This window comes from Perca fluviatilis, chromosome 11 (genome assembly GCF_010015445.1).
Source record: "Perca fluviatilis chromosome 11, GENO_Pfluv_1.0, whole genome shotgun sequence".
NCBI classification, from domain to species: Eukaryota; Metazoa; Chordata; class Actinopteri; order Perciformes; family Percidae; genus Perca; species Perca fluviatilis.
In genome coordinates this window covers 2,899,554-2,912,053 of record NC_053122.1, presented here as the reverse complement: position 1 = coordinate 2,912,053, position 12,500 = coordinate 2,899,554, and the positions used below count along the sequence as shown (strand labels likewise).

The window sequence follows — 12,500 nt, the reverse complement described above, 5'->3', positions numbered from 1 at the left end:
AGGTCTATATAAAAAGAGACTTCAGATACAGTATTAGGGGACCACTAAGGTCTATATAAAAGAGACTTCAGATACAGTATAAGGGGACCACTAAGGTCTATATATAAAAGAGACTTCAGATACAGTATTAGGGGACCACTAAGGCCCATATAAAAGAGACTTCATGTACAGTATAGGGACCACTAAGGGTCTATATAAAAGAGACTTCAGATACAGTATTAGGGACCACTAAGGTCTATATAAAAGAGACTTCAGATACAGTATTAGGGGACCACTAAGGCCTATATAAAAGAGACTTCAGATACAGTATTAGGGGACCACTAAGGTCTATATAAAAGAGACTTCAGATACAGTATTAGGGGACCACTAAGGTCTATATAAAAGAGACTTCAGATACAGTATTAGGGGACCACTAAGGTCTATATAAAAGAGACTTCAGATACAGTATTAGGGGACCACTAAGGTCTATATAAAAGAGACTTCAGATACAGTATTAGGGGACCACTAAGGCCTATATAAAAGAGACTTCAGATACAGTATTAGGGGACCACTAAGGCCTATATAAAAGAGACTTCAGATACAGTATTAGGGGACCACTAAGGTCTATATAAAAGAGACTTCAGATACAGTATTAGGGGGACCACTAAGGTCTATATAAAAAGAGACTTCAGATACAGTATTAGGGGACCACTAAGGTCTATATAAAAGAGACTTCAGATACAGTATTAGGGGACCACTAAGGCCTATATAAAAAGAGACTTCAGATACAGTATTAGGGGACCACTAAGGTCTATATAAAAGAGACTTCAGATACAGTATTAGGGGGACCTCGAAGGCCTATATAAAAAGAGACTTCAGATACAGTATTAGGGGACCACTAAGGTCTATATAAAAGAGACTTCAGATACAGTATTAGGGGACCACTAAGGTCTATATAAAAGAGACTTCAGATACAGTATTAGGGGACCACTAAGGTCTATATAAAAGAGACTTCAGATACAGTATTAGGGGACCAATAGGTCTATATAAAAGAGACTTCAGATACAGTATTAGGGGACCACTAAGGTCTATATAAAAGAGACTTCAGATACAGTATTAGGGGACCACTAAGGTCTATATAAAAGAGACTTCAGATACAGTATTTGGGGACCACTAAGGTCTATATAAAAGAGACTTCAGATACAGTATTAGGGGACCACTAAGGTTCTTGGTGTGGTCCCTCCACGCCCTACTGTCTCCTTGCAGGTGTTGCATATTGTAAACTTGTTATCTTCTGCACACACGCTGAAGGATCCCCAACCAGCTGACATGTTGCAGGTTAACTCACCAGGTTCCCTACATGTGGGAGAATAGCGCCGACACGCCACACACAGCGGGAAAGTGGGTGATTTAAGCTCTGACCTCTTCCTGTTTCCGTCCTCTCTGACAGTGAACTACACCCGTCCCGTCATCATCCTCGGGCCCATGAAGGATCGGATCAACGACGACCTGATCTCAGAGTTCCCCGACAAGTTCGGATCCTGCGTCCCTCGTAAGTCCTCTCAGGAACACGGCATCGCTTTGTCAGTATGAGAGGGAAAAGTTGGAATATTTTAAAAGAGGAAAAAAAGGACTATTTCAATTTAATTTCATTTATAGTATCAAATCATAACAAGAGTTATCTCAGGATACTTTACAGCAGGGGGGGTCAAACTCATATTCCCAGAGGGCCACACTGGATAAAGAGAATCACCCCAAGGGCCAGACATGGAGAGTTTATTTGTTGACTTTTTTTGTTGCTTTTCCCGACATTTTTGTACGCTTTTTGTCTCTGAATATGAAAACTGTGTCTCTGCTTCTTCTGGGGGAATTTCTGAGTCTCAGAGTTTGCATATCTGCCACATTCTGCTTTGAATGTCGGGTAATTTGCATTTTAAAAAACACTTTCCTGTGTTTTTGGTTTGGCGCACAACTAGGCGGGCCAAAATGTATTGTGAACACAAATTGATATACGGGGCACACTCTATAATTTACAAAGACTCAACAATTCCAGTAATTCCCTTACAAGGAATTTACAAGAAAAAAAAGTCAGTATGTTTTGACAAATAAAAACTGACTTAGTCCTGCTGTCTAAAAGATTTAATTTGGGGTAATTAATAAATAAAATCTATCTTAAATTTTTCATAAACTTTTGAGCACTAATACTTGAAATGAACTGGTGGTATTGAATGTTAACATTAGGTATGTTCTTTGTGTGCGTTTATTGATATAGAACCACATCCTCACACATATTTTATGTTTCATGCATGTGATTTGTATTTCTGTGTGTGTGAACGTTCATAGAAACGTTAAAGTCTCCGTCTTGCTCCTTCTCTCTCAGACACGACTCGGCCGAAGCGGGACTACGAGGTGGACGGCAGAGACTACCACTTTGTGGTTTCCAGAGAGCAGATGGAGAAGGACATCCAGGACCATAAGTTCATCGAGGCGGGACAGTACAACAACCACCTGTACGGAACCAGCGTGCAGTCGGTCCGACAGGTGGCCGAGAAGGTACCCACGCCTGAAAGGGAATTTCAGCGAAAAAGACTCAAATTACTCTAATTTCCGCGTATTCGTTGATATGACTTATGGATACCAAAACTCAAGGATAAACTTTTGAGACGATAGATTCAGGTTAAGAAAAGTTTACTGAATCCAGCAGTTACGAAAGACACTAAGTATCCCTAGCTAGAGACAAAAGAGTCGGAGCTCAGGATAACAAAGTCTCTGTCAAGTTGTGAGCCTCGTTATGCAATATCTCTCAGCCGTTATCCTTTTCTTTGATGGGGTGTAGTCCCCCTGTCTCCAGGCAGATTCTTCTATTCCCCCACACACACACACACTCAGGGTTCGGGTCTTCTGTCTAGTGCAAAATCCTCTTGTTCTCAATTCACTTTTATGCCATATAAGGCCCTAACTATTTCTATGATTTAAGCCAGTGGTTCCCAACCTGGGGTCTGGGCACCCCTTAGGGGGGCGGCAAAGATCACAGGGGGTGTACAAGTCTTTATCTGGTTTAAGGTTGAGGTAAAAAAAAAAAAGAAATTGCACATGTTAAACAAATTATGATAACTAGAATATATAATGTGTACAAAAGTCTGTATAAAAACTATATCTTTTTGTTCTCACTTAAAATTGTAGGCAGGCTACTTAGTAGGCCAAACCTCCGGGACCTCTTAACCTGGGACCCCTGCTGTAATCAGGTCATCTGCTAGCTGCTAGCTGTTAGCTGCTAGCTGTTAGCTGCTAGCTGCTATCATCCTCGTCTTTCCTGCCACCACGGCATCAATATTTTATGAATGAAACATGGCGGAGAAACATAAAAGTGCTGATAACTGCTCTGTATCAAAAAAGAAAGTAAGGCTCTATCTCGAGAGTTACCTCAACTTCGGTTTCGGGGGGGGGGGGCTCAGCTTTTTAGACATAAGTAGGAGGGGCGCCAAGGAAAAGAGGTTGGGAACAACTGACTTAAGCTGTGTGCAACTAGAGGTCACTCGGAGTACTTCTAACCACTTCCTCTATTTGAGTGCACACGAGCACACACATTCTCTTAATAAAATATTCCTACACGCCTGCCTGTAGCTTTTAGTCAGTTTCAGGGGTGTGACGAGACACTCGGCTTTCGACCGCGAGATAAGATTTTAACACTATTTTAAAGAAAATTTCATTTAAGAAATATGACTGGAAAAAATCCTCCTTACTCAGAGAACCGTGGTTACAACGTAACCAAGCGTTTCATCGCAGCAGTGTTGATTTATGGGAGAACATTTCTCTTTGTTTAATATCATAAAAAGTAAAGTTAGGTTTTGCTTTCTGCTTCCGACTCAGTTAAAATAAGACAGAGAGAGACATCTGAAGTCAAACAAGGTGAATCTAAACTAGATTACATCCTAGGAGGTGTCCCGGTCGGGATACAAACTGAATCTGGATGTAGTTTTTCTACATCCAGATTCAGTTTGTATCCCGACCGGCTGCAATCTTTACACATTTAAATCCCTTTTTAACCGAATCATGGTGCAGCTTTGCATCTCTAAAGTAAAGCTCCTGAAAGCACGAGACCGTAGTTTTCTTCTGCTTGTAAAGACTACGAATGTTCGGAGCTTCGAGCAAATTGTTTTTGTCGCTTTCTTCAAAGTTTTTGTTGCTTTTTTGGAAGGTTTTGACGTTTTATTTGACATTTGTGGTTTTTTTTGACACTTTCTACGAAGGTTTGGTCGCTTTTGTTAAGTTTTCGGTGCTTTTCCCGTTTTCATTGTAATGCAGATTTTATATATATATATATATATATTAATATTATAATATTATATATTATTAATATTATTATTATTATAATATATATATTATATTATATATCTTATACAATATTATATAAGATTATATAATAGGTTTATCTACATCTTATCTTTACTAGGGAAACAGTTGTACATTTTTACTCCCCAACTCGCACATTAAGTTTATCTATGTCTGTTGAATCAGTTGTACATTTTATTTCAAAATTGTATATATTTTAAATATTGCTTGTGTAGTATTCAATTATTATTTAATGTATATTGTTTCCTATTATTTAATGTATACTCTGTATGTGTGCTGTGTCTGATATTTTTGCTGCTGCAACACCATTATTTCCCATTTTTTTTGGGATCAATAAAAAAAATCTAATCTAAGATTACTCATTTTAAAATAAAATTCATAATCATCAGCCATTACTTCAGAAACCCACACAAACGTACAGTCTGAAATACCAGCTTTGTGTAAATTAAAGCGTCTTTGTGTTTCCGTTCTCCCTCTGTTGTTGTTGTTGTTGTTGTTGTCGTCGTCGTCGTCGTCGTCAGGGTAAACACTGTATCCTGGACGTGTCGGGGAACGCCATCAAGAGACTCCAGCTGGCTCAGCTTCATCCCATCGCCGTCTTCATCAAACCCAAATCTGTGGAGAACATCATGTGAGTCACAAACATCTTCTCTGTGGAACGCACTCCGTTCAACAGCAGCCTACATCAGTAGACGACGTTTCATTTCTGGGAACGCCAGAGCAGGGGGAATGAGAGGGGGGAAACGCCAGAGCAGGGGAATGAGAGGGGGAAACGCCAGAGCAGGGGGAATGAGAGGGGGAAACGCCAGAGCAGGGGGAATGAGAGGGGGGAAACGCCAGCAGGGGGGAATGAGAGGGGGAAACCCAGAGCAGGGGGAATGAGAGGGGGAAACGCCAGAGCAGGGGGGAATGAGAGGGGGAAACGCCAGAGCAGGGGGAATGAGAGGGGGAAACGCCAGAGCAGGGGGAATGAGAGGGGGGAAACGCCAGAGCAGGGGAATGAGAGGGGGAAACGCCAGAGCAGGGGGAATGAGAGGGGAAACGCCAGAGCAGGGGGAATGAGAGGGGAAACGCCAGAGCAGGGGGAATGAGAGGGGGAAACGCCAGAGCAGGGGGAATGAGAGGGGGAAACGCCAGAGCAGGGGGAATGAGAGAGGGGAAACGCCAGAGCAGGGGGAATGAGAGGGGGAAACACCAGAGCAGGGGGAATGAGAGGGGGAAACGCCAGAGCAGGGGGGAATGAGAGGGGGAACGCCAGAGCAGGGGGAATGAGAGGGGGAAACACCAGAGCAGGGGGAATGAGAGGGGGAAACACCAGAGCAGGGGGAATGAGAGGGGGAAACACCAGAGCAGGGGGAATGAGAGAGGTAAATCCAGACAGCTAGCTAGACTGTCTGTCTGTCTGTCTGTCTGTCTGTCTAACAGCTAGCTAGACTATCTGTCTAATCAGAGTTCTCTGTTGAACGACTAAAACTACTTTTGAACGTCCACATGTTCCACCAGAACCAGTTCCTTCCTGAGACTCTTTAGCAGAGGCACCGTGGCTCCGTCCGGCGCTTAGCCCCGCCCCCACGACGATTGTGATTGGTTTAAAGAAATGCCGATAAACCAGAGCAGGTTCTCCTCCCGTCCAGGAGCGTAAGTGACGTTGTGTTTGTTCCTGCAGGGAGATGAACAAGCGTCTGACGGAGGAGCAGGGCAGGAAAACCTTCGACAGAGCCACCAAGCTGGAGCAGGAGTTCACCGAGCACTTCACAGGTGAGACGGCGCCACCTGCAGCCGGCAGGCAGAACCTCACGTTGCCTTCGCTCGCACTGTCCGATCTTTCGTCTAAGGCAACTTTATAAATGTTTTTGTCGGACAGATTTGGAGCGGAGGATCGTTTCTCTTTTTAAGGAGCAGCGACAGTTTCCCAGTTATTCACACACAGTAATTACCCTCAACACACAACATGTGTTAGGAGATCCATTCACAGCTAGCCCAGAGAGGACGAGCAGCTAGTGTCCAAAACATAAAATCAGATAATATTACAACATAACAGAAATATAACAATCTCTAAGTAAAAAAACAACAACTAAATAACATGGAAACAACCACAGAAACATCTAGGTACAGTACAGGCCAAAAGTTTGGACACACCTTCTCATTCAATGCTTTATTTTCATGACTATTTACATTGTAGATTCTCACTGAAGGCATCAAAACTATGAATGAACACATATGGAATTATGTACTTAACAAAAAAGTGTGAAATAACTGAAAACATGTCTTATATTTTAGATTCCTCAAAGTAGCCACCCTTTGCTTTTTTGATAGCTCTGCAAACCCTTGGTGTTCTCTCAATGAGCTTCATGAGGTAGTCACCTGAAATGGTTTTACCTTCACAGGTGTGCTTTGTCAGGGTTCATTAGTGGAAGTTTTTCCCTTATTAATAAAAAAGCAAAGGGTGGCTACTTTGAAGAATCTAAAATATAAGACATGTTTTCAGTTATTTCACACTTTTTAGTTAAGTACATAATTCCATATGTGTTCATTCATAGTTTTGATGCCTTCAGTGAGAATCTACAATGTAAATAGTCATGAAAATAAAAAGGAAACGCATTGAATGAGAAGATGTGTCCAAACTTGGCCTGTACTGTAGCTCACAAAAGACAAATAAGGGAAAAAAAAATTCTTACAACCAAAGAAAATAAGACATATAAATATCAAATATATATATATATAAATTCTTACAACCAAAGAAAATAAGACATATAAATATCAAATATATATATATATAAATTCTTACAACCAAAGAAAATAAGACATTTAAATATCAAATATATATTTGAGTTTTTTTTTTCTAAACTTGCCTTTCCTGTGATAAAACATATGTTACTTTTTAGATTATTGCATGGAGAAATAGCTCTGTAGACGACAGGTAATTGGTAGCCGGGATGCCAGCCGAACTTTCTACGTGGCGTTTTCTAAGTCTTTTATAAGTCAGGCGCGCTGCTGCTGCTGCTGCTGCTGCTGCTGCTGCTGCTGCTGCTGCTGCTGCTAGCCTCGTCTGGACACATGGATGTTTCCCATTGATTTACTGCACTCAAGCAGTATACTTCATGCTAAACATAAATATATTCTGATCTGATTACAGCAAAGACAACGTCAGCAGTATTGACGGCAAAATAGGCTCCAGAATATTTCCTTCTGGATTGACAGGTGCAATATTTGAAAAAAGCCTCGAGACTTTCCAACATCAACATGTCATTTATTAATATGTATTTGTTAAGGGTGTGACGAGATCTCGTTTTACGAGATCTCACGAGATTAAAACGTGACGAGATTTCTCGTCGAGGTGAAAAGTTGTCTCTGTCTGAGGCGATGTGATGTCAGCGTGATGGAGCGTGAAATTACTACTGAAGATCCCCCTGCCACTTTTAAATCATTTGTGTGGCAACATTTGGGTTTTCCTGCGGAAATAATAAACGGCGAAAGAGTGACAGACAAGACGAACACAATATGTAAACATTGTAAGAAAGAAATGCCGTATACCGCGGCTAACACGAGCACTATGCAAAAACACTTCCAGCACCACCACAGCTCTCTACTAACTACTGCACCCGCGACGAAAACATTAAAAGGGCAAACAACTCTAAAAGCCTTCGCATCTCTGCCACCGGTAAGTTCAAGAGCCACGGCAATAACCAGGGACATAGGCGCTTTCATTGCAGCTGATATGAGGCAATTTTTTGTGGTGGAAAATGTCATGTTATACAAAACATTTTGCAGTGTTTGCACGTCCTTTACTGCATATAATTCATTAAAATAGTAAAAAAAAATAAATAACATTCATCATTAATAGTTGATTTCAAAATGCACCTAAATTGTTTTGCATTTTTTGATTTTTTCAGTTGAATAAAAAAACTATTTTCCATTCATATATTTCATCATTGAGGATTTCTTTAAATTTTTTTTAAAAATCTCGTCTCGTCTCGTTCTCGTGAACCCAATCTCGTGATGTGTCTCGTCTCGTGGAGTAAGCGTCTCGTCACACCCCTAGTATTTGTGTCTAAATGACATATAAACATCTTTTCCTGTTATATTTTTCCTAGAAACGCTTCCAACACACTTGTGTGTCGCGTGAAAAATAGGCGTCTGTTCTATTTCTAGCATGCACGCGTTTTCGGCGCGGCCACGCCTAAGACGTGCCTGTCACGCAGGTTGTAGGTCTATCTGTTGCTCTGATTGGTTGTAGGTCTATCCAATTGAGTGCAGAGTAGGGGTGGGCGGTATGGACAAATAATAATATCTCGATATTTTTGCAGATTTTGACGATTAGACGATATTCTTTAAAATTGTGTTTTTAAAAGTCTGAGTTACTTAATCACTGATTATAATAATGGGCACAATGTTGAATGAAAACAATTCTTATTTAATTTCTTTAAAATGTAAGTATTCAAGTAAAAACAATTCAGACAAAATACGAATACTAATTGAACTAGTGTAGGAACATTGAACTCTGAGTACACATTCAGTTGTACACCTCTGCTGTAATGTAAATTGTGCAGCATACAAGCTAGATTAAATCATAATAACAAAGGGCTCTGTTCTGCAACATATTGCACACAACCATGTCCTTTTGGAAGCAGTCCTGGAGCTGGGACAGGGCAATGTCAGACCAGGTCCTGGAGCTGGGATAGGGCAGTCTCAGGCCAGGTTCTGATAGTCCTTCTACTTGGCTGTAAAGTCCTTCTGACCGGGACTTATGCTGGGATCAGAAATAGTTGGATGTGATCTGACTGGCCCAGGTGAGGTAGAGGAGCAGTTCTGTGTGCTATGTTAGAGTATACATGGTCTAGTGTGGTCTTCCCTCTAGTAGCACAAGCTGCATGCTGCAAAAAAGCTGGAGGGGGGTCCAGACTTTAAGGACGCCTTGTAAAAGTCCCCTCCAGATGATCGCGCTGGAGTTAGTTCACTGTGGTTAGCAGTGAGCCAAACTTGTGCTAACGTTAGCGTCGGGGGCTACATAGACGGCAGTGTGCTGTTTTCGTGGTAAATAAAATGGCCTGTATGTTACCGTCAGGGCTCCAGGTCAGGAGAGATGTGCTGGACAACGATCCTGCGGTCGGTACTCCATTCATTGTGCACAAAAATGCAGTCCTCCTCCTCTGGTCTTGCCGAAATTATGTTCTCATCCTGCCGGTAGCTAGCTCAGCGTGCTAGATGCAGACAACAACCCACGCGGCGCCCGGTCTGGCTGTGTCCTCCGGGATGTTGTGAGCCGCCTGGAAGGCTCCTGTAACAGCTGTGCTGTATCGTAGTCCTGTATTGATTAGTTCAGTGTGGCTGTACTTGTATAAATATACACCGACAGGAGAGCGAGCAATTTAAATACTCGATAATGTCAATTTGCACATCGTTAACACAACAATGATGATATTATCGTGGACGATATATATCGCCCACCCTTAGTGCAGAGGCATTTTCTTTCCTGGTTCTGTTGATGGAGCAGCATCAGACTCATATCCTGACTAGAACCGGACACGCCAGGCAGCCAGCGTGTAGCTGGCCTCACCGGGTGAGATAGAGGTCGCCCCAAACCCACCTCACCTGTCTCACCCCTCTCACCTGTCTCACCTGTGACTCTGTGTCTTGTTTCAGCCGTGGTGACGGGCGACACGCTGGAGGAGATCTACGAGCAGGTGAAGCAGATCATCGAGGAGCAGTCGGGCCCGTTCATCTGGGTCCAGTCCAAGGAGAAGTTATGAGGATCAAAACTCTGTCCTCTCTTTTTAAGATTCACTCGCTTTTATTTTGAAAAAAAACGAAACGTCGACGCGCATAATAACGGCAGCCTCACTTCCTCCCTCACTTCCTCCACACACCGGCCGACCACAGACCTTTTATTTTGTAGTTTTTTTTTGGTTTCTGTTGCCAGAATAAGACTCCATTGTTGTTGTTTTTTTGTTTTTTTTTTCCTGACCAGCAAAAGCGAAAGCACACAGGAAGTACGATGACATCACACTCTATGCGGTACAGCTCCTTAATGTTTAAGGGAGGAGAAGACGATAAGAAGACGAGTCCATGACGGTGGCGAGAAGAAAACGTACGAAGAAGATTTTTATCTTTTTAGGTTGTTTTTTTTTCCATTTTGATTTTTTTTTTTTTTTTTTAAAGACAGAGTTTGAGTCTCAGGCAGCGTCTGTCGGAGACACGAAAAAGAGCAAAAACTTTGCACGTTTGAGCTTTAACAGCATGTCATGTCAATCACCCCTTTTATTTCCCATCAGCCCCTTCAGCGTCTGACATCACTGCCTGTCGTCTTCTGTTCTGCTTTTCATCTTTTATCTTTTCTCTTTTTCATTTTTTTTTTTTTTACATTTTGGTCACGTTTGGTTTTGCTCGCCGCTGAGGCGGACAGTCTGCGGGGTTCCTGCTCCTCCGCTGGGTGGGGGGGAGGGGGAGAGGGGGCGCTTCATTTATCACCTGAGGAATCCTGGTTTTATCGCTGAACATTTTTTAGTTTCAGCTTCATTTCATGAGGGCGAAGGTCACAGCGTTGATTTTTTCTTTTTCTACCTACGCTGTAAAACATCTCGGTGTCCGGTCGGTTCTGTCTCTAGAGGATCCTCAAACCGTTTTCGTTAACCCAAATGTTGTCCTTGGGTCAAATTTGACCCGTTTTCAAAGTTTTTTTTATATCAGAAATATGGGACGTTGAAATAATTTGAAAAAAGCTTCAAAAATGTGGGTGAAAAAACTAAAACGTCAAATAAAGTGCAGAAGAAATCGACAAAGACTTCGAGAAAAGTGTCAAAAACGTCGTAAAAGCTTGAAAAAAATGCCGGGAAAAGTGACAAAAGTGTCAAAAACTAAACGACCAAAGCTTTAGTGACGACGAAAACAAATATTTTTAATTAAAAGTTGCAGGTGGACAGGAAGCCAACAGGAGTTGTACAGCAGCAGTCGATGTCGTGCACACAGCACCCAAAAGAACGTGTAATCATACGAATTACGGTGCCTAACTTTTCTCTGAAGGGGATCCTAAAACGGTTAATGCCCATGTTGTCCTCGGGTCAAATTTCACCCGTTTTCAAAGTTTTTTTAATATCAGAAATATGGGCTGTTGAAATAAGGAGCAAAAATGTCAGAAAAAGCTGACAAAATGTTGGGAAAAGCGACAAAGAAGTCAGAAAAAGTGACAAAAACGTTGAGAAAAAGCTATAAAAACGCTGAGAAGTGACAACAAACGTTATGTTTTATTTCCGCTGTTGACGGGAAGACAACACAAAAGTTAAAATAAGGTTCGAGACATATTTCATAAAGGGCCAAACTTCAAAAGAGAATCCCATAATGGGCCAGATGTAGAGTTTATTGACATGCTTTTAAAAACATACAGTCAGATATCTTTCCCTGTATTACCACATGTTGCTTTTTTTGGTCTTTTTTCGTTGCTTTCTCGAACGTTTTTGTAACTTTTTTGTCAACAGTTGTCAGCTTTTTGCAACGTTTTGTTGAAGAAGAAACTTATAACAGAAATATTCATATTTTTTGGGGGAATTAAGATCTGAATTGTTATTAAAGTAAACATCTGAAAATGTATAATTGCAAGAAAACTCTCAATAATACATTTGAAAATGTATATTTCTCAGTAATGAGATTGTTTTCTTGTATCTCATCGCAACTTATTCTCATGAGCGGGTCCGTATGATATCGTTATGCACACTAAAACCTGAGATACCGTAAGAAAGCTAGCCGATGTCACATGACCGGCTGGTCATGTGACATCGGCTACAGAGCTCTGTGGCGCCGAGCAGCGGTTGCTAGTTGTTGAAGCCGCTGCAGAGCTTCCTGCCGCCAGCTGCAGAGCTCCGCACGGTGCTCCTTCAGATCAGCGGTAGTCGGTGGTTCAGTTACCCGAGAATAGGTGACTCTGAGCCGGGCACTGAGCGCCGTGAGCTGCCGGTGGTTTCACGGGGATTACGTTTAAATTTAGCAAAAGAAAAGGTGAGAGTTATCCGGCGACGAAATTTAAGTTTAGGAAAAAAAGTCTTTTGTTTTCCCCTTGAGAGTCCTGTGTTTTAACGCCTAACCATCCATCCTGTTGTTTTCAAAAAGTTTCTATATCAACAATGTGGGTTCTTTCAACCAAATTGTCAAATAAAGTAACGTGGATGGTTCCCTAC

General features: G+C 41.7%; 1 protein-coding gene across 1 annotated transcript in view; it reads left to right on the top strand.

Moving 5' to 3' along the window:
* The window catches only part of LOC120568519, a 242,933-nt gene that overhangs the window by 230,401 nt on the left and 32 nt on the right, over positions 1 to 12,500 (top strand). The window contains exons 16-20 of the mRNA XM_039816092.1: positions 1,430 to 1,531; positions 2,360 to 2,532; positions 4,854 to 4,963; positions 5,999 to 6,090; positions 9,976 to 12,500. The exon at positions 9,976 to 12,500 is cut by the window's right edge and continues 32 nt beyond it. Of these exons, the coding sequence (XP_039672026.1) occupies positions 1,430 to 1,531; positions 2,360 to 2,532; positions 4,854 to 4,963; positions 5,999 to 6,090; positions 9,976 to 10,082 (584 nt within the window). The 3' untranslated portion in view covers positions 10,083 to 12,500. The remainder of the gene's footprint in view (positions 1 to 1,429; positions 1,532 to 2,359; positions 2,533 to 4,853; positions 4,964 to 5,998; positions 6,091 to 9,975) is intronic.